Source organism: Bactrocera dorsalis, chromosome 2, assembly GCF_023373825.1.
Source record: "Bactrocera dorsalis isolate Fly_Bdor chromosome 2, ASM2337382v1, whole genome shotgun sequence".
Lineage (NCBI taxonomy): Eukaryota > Metazoa > Arthropoda > Insecta > Diptera > Tephritidae > Bactrocera > Bactrocera dorsalis.
In genome coordinates, this window is record NC_064304.1 from 58,208,733 (window position 1) to 58,221,248 (window position 12,516).

At 38.7% G+C, this 12,516-nt stretch overlaps 1 protein-coding gene across 1 annotated transcript; it reads left to right on the forward strand.

Moving 5' to 3' along the window:
* Positions 1–9,911: 9,911 nt before the first annotated feature.
* LOC125776345 (tigger transposable element-derived protein 4-like) lies at positions 9,912–12,155 on the forward strand. The gene has a single exon (XM_049448096.1). The coding sequence runs from the start codon at positions 9,948–9,950 to the stop codon at positions 10,956–10,958; it is 1,011 nt and encodes a 336-aa protein (XP_049304053.1). The 5' UTR covers positions 9,912–9,947; the 3' UTR covers positions 10,959–12,155.
* Positions 12,156–12,516: the final 361 nt, after the last annotated feature.

Consider the following 12,516-nt stretch of genomic DNA (forward strand, 5'->3'; position numbering starts at 1 on the left):
CAAAAAAATCACCCGTTACATACATATGTATGTGTCATAGAAATTCTATGGGTACAAATATGGAAATGATTTACATACATATATGTACATAAGGGCAAATGTGTGACCGCTTGGTCTTTTAACATGAAATCGCTTTTGTTGTAAAATTTACTACAATTGGGCTTCGCCAATTCGACTGCCATATTGACTTTTGATGCTTCTGCTATTTAGACAATTGTTTTTGTAGAACAATGCTTCAATTTTTTGTGGTGACATATTCACATGTGTACGCATATGTATGTTTGTATGCTTGTGCATTATTTGTTCGGAAGTGTATACAAATATATGTACATATAAGTATATAAGAATATATGAACATGCAGATCAATGCGCGCACATGTAATATATTGATAAGTGATAAAATCATGATATGAATTTCTGAACGCGCACATGCGTATACATGCAATCATATGAGCAGATAATGAGATTAATATGATAGACGATGTATTTATACACACATATATTGTTGTGATAAATTCAATTTCTATTACTAAGAAATAATACAAAAATATTTATTAGTATAATATATTATGTAAAAATCAAATAAAATTATTAAATATTCAAGTCCAAATTGACTGTAAATAGTACTATGCATTCATATAAAATTATACTCATATCATAATTATATTTACATGTCAATATTGAATTGCCGACGGCAAAACGCAAAAGCATACATTCATACATATGTATGTATTTGCATATGTATCACACACAAGCGATCCTCTGGTTGAAAGCTAACATGAAGCATGAAAATATCACAATGCTGTTGTTGGGAGTATCATAAGGAGCATGCATACGTACGTATATTAGACTTAGAAAAAATCTAACTACTTGTATATAGTATACAAAAGCATACCTACCGTCTACCAGAAATCACCTGCATATAAATACACATGTATGTATATTGCCCTGCATTGGTTCTCTTTTATTTACATTTACATGTTATTCTCATAGACTCTAAAAACCCCTCAATCGCTGTTAAATGTGGTGAAACTCGCTCATAATTTGTCTGTGGTGAGACTCTTCCATCTCTGCCGAGTTAGCCAAAAATATTTTTACGTTATTCGCGCCGTGAACCTTCTCTATATTAAACGTTCTCTGGTTCATCGTTCCATCGAATGCGATATTCGCCGTGGTCAATGCGCAAACGACCATAAATCTTTCGCAGAACCTTTCTCTCGAAAACTCGTAACGGCGACTCATCCGTTGTTGTCATCGTCCAAGCGTCTGCACCATATAGCAGGACGGGAATTACGAGCGACTTATAGAGTTTGGCTTTTGTTCGTCGAGAGAGGACTTTACTTTTCAATTGCCTACTCAGTCCGAAGTAGCACCCGTTGGCAAGAGTAATCCTGCGTTGGATTTCTAGGCTGACATTGTTGGTGGTGTTAATACTGGTTCCTAAATAGACGAAATTATCTACAACTTCAAAGCAATGACTGTCAACAGTGACGTGAGAGCCAGTCGCGAGTGCGACGACTGTTTATTTGATGACAGGAGATATTTCGTCTTGCCCTCGTTCACTGCCAGACCCATTTGCTTTGCTTCCTTGTCCAGCCTGGAGAAAGCAGAAATAACGGCGCGAGTGTTGAGGCCAATGATATCAATATCATCGGCATACGCCAGCAGTTGAACACTCTTATAAAAGATGGTACCTGCTCGATTAAGTTCTGCAGCTCAAAAAATTTTCTCCAGCAGCAGATTGAAAAAGTCGCACGATAGGCAGTCGCCTTGTCTGAAACCTCGTTTGCTATCGAACGGCTCGGAGAGGTCTTTCCCGATCCTGATGGAGCTTTTTGTGTTGCTCAACGTCAGTTTACATAGCCGTATCAGTTTTGCGGGGATACCAAATTCAGACATTGCGGCATAAAGGCAGCTCCTTTTCGTGCTGTCGAAAGCAGCTTTGAAATCGACAAAGAGGTGGTGTGAGTCGATTCTCCTTTCACGGGTCTTTTCCAAGATTTGGCGCATCGTGAATATTTGGTCGGTGGTTGATTTTCCAGGTGTAAAGCCACACTGATAAAGTCCAATCAGTTCGTTGACGGTGGGCTTTAATCTTTCACACAGTACGCTCGATAGAACCTTATATGCGATGTTGAGGAGGCTAATCCCACGGTAGTTGGCGCAGATTGTGGGGTCTGCTTTTTTATGGATTGGGCATAGCACACTTAAATTCCAGTCGTTAGGCATGCTTTCGTCCGACCATATTTTACAAAGAAGCTGATGCATGGTCGGGTAATGGAACGTCTGCTCCATCGTCATCGATTGGGGAATCGGGTTCGCCTTCTCCCGTTGTTGTGCTTTCACTGCCATTCAGCAGGCTGGAGAAGTGTTCCCTCCATAATTTAAGTATGCTCTGGGCATCGGTAACTAGATCACCTTTGGGGGTTCTACAAGAGTATGCTCCGGTCTTGAAACCTTCTGTAAGCCGCCGCATCTTTTCGTAGAATTTTCAAGCATTACCCCTGTCGGCCAGCTTATCGAGCTGTTCGTACTCACACATTTCGGCCTCTTTCTTCTTCTGTCTGCAAATGCGTCTCGCTTCCCTCTTCAACTCTCGGTATCTATCCCATCCCGCACGTGTTGTGGTCGATCGTAACGTTGCGAGGTAGGCAGCCTGTTTTCTCTCCGCTGCGACACGGCACTCCTCGTCGTACCAGCTGTTCTTTTGCACTTTCCGAAAACCAATGGTTTCGGTTGCAGCTGTACGTAAGGAGTTTGAAATGCCGTCCCACAGTTCCCTTATACCCAATTGTTGACGAGTGCTCTCGGAGCGCAGGAGTGCAAGCCGAGTAGAAAATCGGTTGGCTGTCTGTTGTGATTGCAGCTTCTCGACGTCGAACCTTCCTTGTGTTTGTTGGCGTGCGTTTTTTGCTGCACAGAGGCGGGTGCGAATCTTGGTTGCAACAAGTTAGTGGTCCGAGTCGATGTTAGGACCTCGGAGCGTACGCACGTCTAGAACACTGGAAACTTTTCTTCCGTTTCTTACAACATAATTGATCTGGTTGGTGGTTTTTCGATGCGGAGACAGCCAGGTAGCTTGATGTATTTTCTTGTGCTGGAATATAGTACTAGCCTTTAACTTAAGAGGTCAAATTTCGAAATTTTATTAGAGATTTTTTTTATTATAATACTTACAAATTTCATCAAACTGATTTAAATTAATTCTAATTACTGCATTTGGAAAGAAAATTTTAAACTCTTTGTATTTTTTTGAAAAATTTGTCGTTTATTTTAGAAACCTTTTTTAGGATTATGAGAAAATCAAAACACTAGGTGTAAAATTTACTACCACGTCATTAGTTAAAGGCTAGAGATAACGATGTTTCGGGCCCCGGCGAAGTCGATCACCCTCAACCCATTTGGGGATGTTTCGTCGTAGAGGCTACCGACCGTAGTGCCAAAGATACCTTCTTTGCCCACCCTGGCTTTAAAGTCGCCAAGCACGATTTTGACATCGTGGCGGGGCAGCTTTCATAAGTGCGCTCCAAGCGCTCATAGAAGGCATCTTTGGTCACATCTTCCTTCTCTTCCGTCGGGGCGTGGGCGCAAATCAGCGATATGTTGAAGACCTCGCTTTAATGCGGATTGTGGCTAGACGTTCATTCACTGGCGTGAGTGATAGTACTCGGCGACGGAGTCTCTCTCCCACCACGAATCCCACACCAAACTTGCGCTCCTTTATATGGCCACTGTAGTATGTAAATGCCACAAGGACCTACTCGTCTCTGTCCTTGTCCCGTCCGGCGGTGATGTCAGCCTTTATTTTCACGAGCTCAACTAGCTGGGCAGCGACACCTTCCCAATTAAGGGACCGGACATTCCAGGTGCATGCCCTCAATTCGTAGTCCTTATTTCGTTTGCCATGGTCGTCATCAAAAGGGTGGTCTCTTATCCGAGGCTTCTTGTTCCTTTTCATTGATTGTTTTTTTTACGTGACGGGTCCCAAACCCAGCGCACAGCCCTATGCAGGGGATGTTTCGCCTTCTCACTTTAGCTCGCCTTCAAACGGATGATCTTAGGCTACCCAGAGGATACTTGGTCAAAGTCCCGAAGTCGTGAGCTGTTTCTGGCCACTCCCAAGTGAATGGCGATCAGAGAACTTTCCTTACTTACGTGAACTTCTACATATGACTCCATCCTCCTTCGTGTGTTACAGTGCATCTCAAACTGCTCGCTACATTGGTTGTTATCTTTGATAACCAACTATTTTATTGCATTCATTTGTTAAAAATATTTTTGTCATTGCTGTTTTTACTTTTGTTATTTAACATTTTTTATATTTTTGTTTAATATTGTTTTTGTTTATTATGACTTGTAGTTTTCCGAACTGCTCTGTGAAAAGCGAGTAGGAACGCTTTGTTCCTTGCTGGCTTTGTGATGGGCTTGCTTATCTTAAATGTGCTGGACTGACAGGTAGGATATTGGATTCTATTCAGGCAGTTTAGGAATTATGAAACGCTGTTTCAATCATTTCAGTGCCTAAATATGAAAGAAGAAAATCCAAAGCCTTCACCTAAACGTAAACGTCAGTCTGCTGAAGATACCACTGTATCTTCCTTAAAGAGAACGACTTCACCCACTATTGACTTCATTAATCTTTCATCCCCTTGTCAAGGAGAGAAAGTTTCATCTGCTCAGGACACTGAGGAAACTGTTACTGAATACGGTAAGCGGAAAACATCTCAAGATACGCCTCCAAATACTTACAAGTCAGCTAATAGAAACTTTGTTGTAATACCGCGGAAAAAGGCAATTTTTATCTCGAGACTTGCTGCGGATACCACAGTCGATGATATAAAAAGTTGCATCTTGTCGAAATTAAAAACGGTAGATACAGACATCCGTAAATTTATTTTCAAATACAACAGGGATATTTCGTCGTTTAAGATCGACGTATCCTCTGACAGTTTTCAATTGATACTTGATATCTTATTCTGGCCATCTGAGGTCATTGTGCGCGAATTCGAGCATAAACGTGATAAACCCCCTGTAGTTATCACTAAAATGCGAAGAAATCCCGGGAATATAAAAAACTAATTAACAATAACTCACTGATTATTTATTATCAAAATGTAGAGGTCTTAATACAAAACTTACTGATTTGTATTTAAACAGCATTGATTGTAACTTTGAAATCATTGATTTCACAGAAGCTTGGCTAAAGCGTCACATTTTTGATAATGAAATATTCAAAAGCGAATTCGAAACCTTTAGATATGATCGGCTGAACAGAAAAGGAGGTGGTGTCTGGTTTGCTGTTCATTTTTCAATTTCATCTGAAGAAGTCGATGTTCCGCATGCAGACTACATAGAATTTAAGTGCATATATCAAGCTTTATCAGCATGTTTTATTATTCTTATGCCTTCTGATGAGGCCCATCATTAGGGTGGGTCGATTCCGGAATTTTTTCGATTCGGTATTTCTAATAGTGCGGAAAAGTTGCCTTAGTACTTCCTGATTCCAATGCAACTTTTTGTTTTGAGATCGGATTGCATCTTCAACCCGAACCTCGGCCTTGAAATTTCGGAAATTCGCCTAAAATCGTGAAATTGTCTACCTATCACTTGAAATACGCATCTCATGGCAAAATGTATAAAACAAAAGTTATTTGTCACGTCATTTGCTACCGAAATGGTATACGTGATCATGGCCGTAGGACGAACCGTTCCCGAGATACGAGCGAAAAGGCGGCGCGCCACAGCGCAAGGTCAAAATTGTTGCAGCTCTCAGCTAACCTGTATTGGTCACCCAGAACCCACGCGTGGAGGTAGCTGCTCTTCGGGTTCCTCCCAAGCCCAACCCAACCAACCAACCATATGTCAGGCTTGTTTTAGTCTGAATCTGTGTCAAATTTATTGATAAAATCAGATTTTGTACTAAACTTTGGCACTTGTTGCCTAGATTTCAGTGTAGAGCGTATAAAAAGATCACGAGATTGGGGGCCAATAACTTTAGAAGATGCCTCTGTCACCAGTTTGACGATTCTCTCGACTGCCACGGTGTGAGAGGGGAATTCACTAAATTTCCATACCTCTGCAGTGTCTCCCGACAGCCCTTTTATGAGTTCTTCGCTAGAAACTGAACAAAGAACTGGTGGAACAGTCTAGGTAATAGTCTTCCAGTTAATCATATCGTAATAAGTATTAGCTTTGAAATTCAGCTTTGGTACTTTATTACATCTAACTCTTCCATTTATGGTGTCAGACTCTGCTTCTCTGGCTGCCAGAAGACGGTCAAGGGCCAACTTTCTGACTTCTATCCGTTCGTCAGTCATCATTCTAAGGAGAATGTTTTCTGGAAGAGCAAAGAAAGCATTCTGTTGAATGGATGAATCTACAACCTTGCGCAGTTTAGCGGGTAAGTATCTCGACCTTTGAATTGCAGCATAGAGATGGCGCGAGCCATCTTTGATTGAACTGTTGAATCTTATTGAGAACCACAAAGGTGAGTAAACTGTAAGTATGTACTTGACCAAAATCTTTATTTCCTTTGTTGGTTTGTCAGTAGAAATGTATAATCTCAGAATTCTATTTGCACAGGTGAGCCAGCGAGATTTGCACATGTTACCTGGATGCATCGACGCTAAATCTGAGGAACATTGACCGGAAATAACAGCTTCTGATATTTTATAGAGATAAGCTTGGTCTGGAAATAAATGCATTTACAAGCAGCGATGTCAAATAATTTTCCGGCAGAAGAGACAAAGTCGTCTCTTTTAGAGCTCAAACCTATTGGGTTCCTTAAAAACATTTTTTTAAGAGTCAGAAATTTCTTATGGTATGTGGTGAGCATTTGTACAACTCTGGTGTGTGAAACTATCGGAATAGATGACTTTTTGAAAGTATTTTCAACCTTTTTTGCAACTATTTCTGTAACCTCTTTACTCCTAGGTTCATAGTTGTCGCCTCGGAGTCGCCCTATACCAAATCTTTCAAACTGATAACACAAAAGAACATCCTGGTAAGTAGGTAACTGGGACTCAGAGAGATTGTACGGATATATGCCAAACACAGGACATTTCTGTCTAAATTTAAATTTAGATACAGACATTTTGAGTTCTGTGTTTTGTTGAGAGAATATAAGTGATAGCACCTGGCGAAATCAACGACAAGAGTGAAGGCACTCGATGAAAAAATATTTATGTGGAGACCAGTCCGAATGTGTCGTATGGCGCAGGAAAATGAATGTAAGTGATAGAACTCGGCGAAATCACCGACAAGAGTGAAGGAACTCGATGAAAAAATATTTGTGTGGAGACCTATCCGAACGTGTCCTTTGGCGTAGGTGAATGAATGTGAGTGATAGCACTCGGCGAAATCAACGTCAAGAAGTGTGGCCGCAAGCCGATTTTCACCTTGCGCTGTGGCGCGCTGCCTTTTCGCTCGTATCTCGGGAACGGTTCGTCCTACGGCCATGATCACGTATACCATTTCGGTAGCAAATGACGTGACAAATAACTTTTATTTTATACATTTTGCCATGAGATGCGTATTTCAGATGCTAGGTAGACAATTTCACGATTTTAGGCGAATTTCCGAAATTTCAAGGCCGAGGTTCGGGTTGAAGATGCAATCCGATCTCAAAACAAAAAGTTGCATTGGAATCAGGAAGTACTAAGGCAACTTTTCCGCACTATTAGAAATACCGAATCGAAAAAGTCCGGAATCGACCCACCCTACCCATCATAGATGTTTTTTATTTAATAGCTAAGTGGTTTGTGATATTGGTGCTGTTAACTCCTCCACCTCTTACTCGACGTATCCCGCCTTCGAATATATAGTTTCAAGATAATTAATTTTAAATAAAAATTTTCTTAACATTTCTTCTCTTTCTTTTTATTACACTTTTACAACCTTTTGCTACAGAGTATAATAAAAGGTGCGTTCGAAATAAACAGGGCTTTTTGAATCTGGTGGCGCCATCTATATGTCGACTGGTGCGTTAGAATCTGCTACCTCCATTGATTGTCCAGTGAGAATTTCATGGTATTTCATCAATTGGAAGTGAAGTTATTGCGTCTTGTGACAGATTATTTGATCAAAAATCACATTTTAACCATTAACCACTCCCGTTTTCACATGATATGGCACCGTGCGACTTCTTCTTTTTCGGAAAAATGCATTTGCCCATGAAAGGAAAGCGTTATGCAGACGTAGAGGCCATTCAAAAGGCTTGCACCGGAATACTTGCGGCCATACCGGCCAACGAGCTAAAACACTCGTTCGAGATGCTTTAGACTGTGCAAAAAGCTGTATTAAAGAAGAGGGAGCCAATTTTGAATACAAAAAATTGTTTTTGCCGAAAAAACCATTTGATCCGTTTTTTTACAAAAGTACTGTTTACTTTGGAACACATCTTGTGTATAATTAATTTGATAATAAGATAACCAATTATGCTTATTAACAATGGTGTAGTAAGAGAATACAAAAAATTGTTTTTGCCGAAAAAACCATTTGATCCGTTTTTTTTACAAAAGTACTGTTTACTTTGGAACACATCTTGTGTATAATTAATTTGATAATAAGATAACCAATTATGCTTATTAGCAATGGTGTAGTAAGTGACCACCAAGCAGGATTTTTATTTCTTGTTTTATTGGGGATAGTGTATCAAAATTTTCCAATCTTAAATCAACGTGTATTGTTTTAATATATCGTCACCTGAAATGCAAATTAACGTAACAACATTTTCAGAAATTTACAGTGGCATGAATGAAACACGGAATAAAATGGAACATGAGTGAAACAAAATATTAATATTGGTTAAAACTGGTTCATATATGACCGCAGAACCAGAAAATGTTGACCATATTTAATATTATGTATACAATTTGAAGTAGTGAAGCGTAATCAATAAGACACTCAATTTCGAATTTTTTGATGATACGTTATTTTGCATTTCAGGTGACGATATGTATGTATTATCTTACACAAAATGGTTTCAAATTTTCTTCCTTTAAATAATTTAAAATTGGTCCAGTGGTGTTTTCATATTTCTTCTACCTAATATTGTATTATGTTAAAAAAGTTTTCAAATATACCCCTTCAATTATATAACTACAGTAGAATCCGTTTATTATGACTCCGCCTATATTGACCAACTGGTTACTATGGCGTAATTACACTACGAAGTTTGGTTTTTATATAAAATTCTTTATAAAAAAGTCGGATATAATGACTTCCCCTACAGTGACATGTCGCTTATTATGACCCATTTTTAATAAATTATGTCCGGTTAGAATGACTGATATGATTCTTTACACCTCCGGCAATGTTCATTGATTCCCGACGCCGTTCGGCACGTGGCTCGTTTTTGTTTTGAGTCTCAGTGAGTAATTGACGCTTGAACGCGCATTGTTTTTTGTTTGTTACTGTGGAAAAATATCATCACAACGACGTAAAGCATTTACAATTGAGGAGAAAGATAATATGCAGATTAGAAAAGGAGAATCTAACTCACGACTCGCAAAGGAATTTGGCGTGGGTCATTCGACATACTCAATAATTTTTAAAAACAAGAACCGCATTAAGCAATCGTTCAATTCAAATGTTTTGAAACCGAACGGGCTTCGAAAATCACGACAAGAAAATGTTGATCAAGCATTAATTCAGTGGTTTAAAAACATGAGAAACAAAGGAATACCTGTCAGCGGCCCTATGCTACAGGAAAACGCAATAGTTTTGCCGCGCGTTTTGGTATTCACCAACTTCAATTGTTCTGCAAGCGGGATCAGTCGTTTTAAAGTTCGACATAACATTGCGCTGGGAAAAATTGTCGGTGAATCTTCGTCTGTTGATCAAAATTCAACAACAAACTGGTTGATATCTGTGTGGCCGAATTTACGACCCAATTTTCTGATGATGAGATATTTAATGCTGATGAAACTGGACTTTTTTACAAATTAATGCCGGATAAAACTTTAAAAAGTAAAGGTGAAAATTGTAGTGAAGGTAAGTTGTCGAAAGATAGAATAACTGTCATGGTAGCAGCTAATATGAGTGGCACAGAGAAAAAGAAATTGCTCATTATTGGAAAGTCACAAAAACTAAGATGTTTTAGAAGTGTCAAATCATTACCTGTCGATTATGCTAACAATCGTAAAGCTTGGATGACGTCAGAACTTTTTGAAAAATGGCTTCGTGATTGGGATCGTGATTTGGTGAAGAAGAAGAAAAAGATTTTATTGCTGGTTGATAATTGCCCGGCGCATCCAAATGTTACTGATTTAAAGTCTATAACACTTGCTTTCCTTCCGCCGAATAAAACATCAGTACTACAGCCAATGGATCAGGGAATAATACGATCACTCAAACCGAATTTTAGGAAGAACCTTGTGCTCAAAATGATTAACTGTCTTGATGCTAATGAAAATAACTCTTCTACAAAAATAACGGTGCTAGATGCAATTCTGATGGTTAATGATGCCTGGAATAAAATGTCACAAAGTACCATTCGTACCTGTTTCAAACATGCAGGATTCATTGAAAGCCACGACGGTTTACCTATTCAAATATCAGAACTTGAATTCGATGAAGAAAATGACATTCCTTTATCTTTGTGGTCACGAAACCTAAATTCAGATTCTTTAGCAGCACCGGAAATGTGGGAAGATTATGTTAACGTCGGTAGCGCTCTCCTCACATCCGAAGAACCCACCGATGAAAATATCGTACAGAACATTAGTGCTAAGAAACAACTCGAAAGTGATGGGGAAGAGGAAGTCGAGGAAGAACCATTACCTACCGCAGAAGAGGCATTAAAAGCTGCAGAATTATTATCACGATTTGTTCACAGCAATATTGAAAATGATAATTTGACCATAGCTATGTCTTCTATACACAATAGTATTAGAGACTGTTTTTATAATAAAATGAAAAAACAAAAGCAGACAAAAATTACAGATTACTTACAGTAAAAAATACACTTGTATGCGTTATAATGTGCTGATTATGTGCAATTTTGATTTTAATTTAATATGTATGTATACATATTTAATTACTATGTTTCTGTTTTAAAATACTTAAGTACATACATATTTACATAAAAATAGTTTTTCATATCATGAAACGCTTTTTATGACGTCCGCTTATTATGACGTGTTTGTCAATTCCTTTCGATGTCATAATAAACGGATTGTACTGTATTAATATACGTATCATGTTTTCTGGATACTAAAGGGTGATTTTTTAAGAGCTTGATAACTTTTTTAAAAAAAAAAACGCATAAAATTTGCAAAATCTCATCGGTTCTTTATTTGAAACGTTAGATTGGTTCATGACATTTACTTTTTGAAGATAATTTCATTTAAATGTTGACCGCGGCTGCGTCTTAGGTGGTCCATTCGGAAAGTCCAATTTTGGGCAACTTTTTCGAGCATTTCGGCCGGAATAGCCCGAATTTCTTCGGAAATGTTGTCTTCCAAAGCTGGAATAGTTGCTGGCTTATTTCTGTAGACTTTAGACTTGACGTAGCCCCACAAAAAATAGTCTAAAGGCGTTAAATCGCATGATCTTGGTGGCCAACTTACGGGTCCATTTCTTGAGATGAATTGTTGTCCGAAGTTTTCCCTCAAAATGGCCATAGAATCGCGAGCTGTGTGGCATGTAGCGCCATCTTGTTGAAACCACATGTCAACCAAGTTCAGTTCTTCCATTTTTGGCAACAAAAAGTTTGTTAGCATCGAACGATAGCGATCGCCATTCACCGTAACGTTGCGTCCAACAGCATCTTTGAAAAAATACGGTCCAATGATTCCACCAGCGTACAAACCACACCAAACAGTGCATTTTTCGGGATGCATGGGCAGTTCTTGAACGGCTTCTGGTTGCTCTTCACCCCAAATGCGGCAATTTTGCTTATTTACGTAGCCATTCAACCAGAAATGAGCCTCATCGCTGAACAAAACACGCGCGCGAAACACATTTCGAACCGAACACTGATTTTGGTAATAAAATTCAATGATTTGCAAGCGTTGCTCGTTAGTAAGTCTATTCATGATGAAATGTCAAAGCATACTGAGCATCTTTCTCTTTGACACCATGTCTGAAATCCCACGTGATCTGTCAAATACTAATGCATGAAAATCCTAACCTCAAAAAAATCACCCGTTATTACAGCTTTGTATTTTACGATATTTATTGATTTATTGGATCCTTTAAGTCTTTTTGTAATTTGGGTATATTATATATGGTATTGTCGGGGTTGTCGACGATATATTTGCCGGTGTGCCAAATAAAATAAAGATTATTAGAGTTGGATAACAAGATGTGTATTTGTATATTCGAGTGGGTGTAGTATATAATTTAAGTAGGTTAGTATGTACAATTGTATATTTGTGTATGAGTTTATACAATATACGGCTAAGGGTTATTTATAATATATAAATATAAGTAAATTAAATGAAATCTGATGTGGGCAATTTTTTCCCGCGTTGAGATGATGATTTAACTGCTGGTGTTGTTGTTGTAGCTGCT

Excerpts from the sequence above, each read along its gene's own strand:
- LOC125776345 (XM_049448096.1), top strand. The coding sequence starts at position 9,948 with ATGCCGGATAAAACTTTAAAAAGTAAAGGTGAAAATTGTAGTGAAGGT.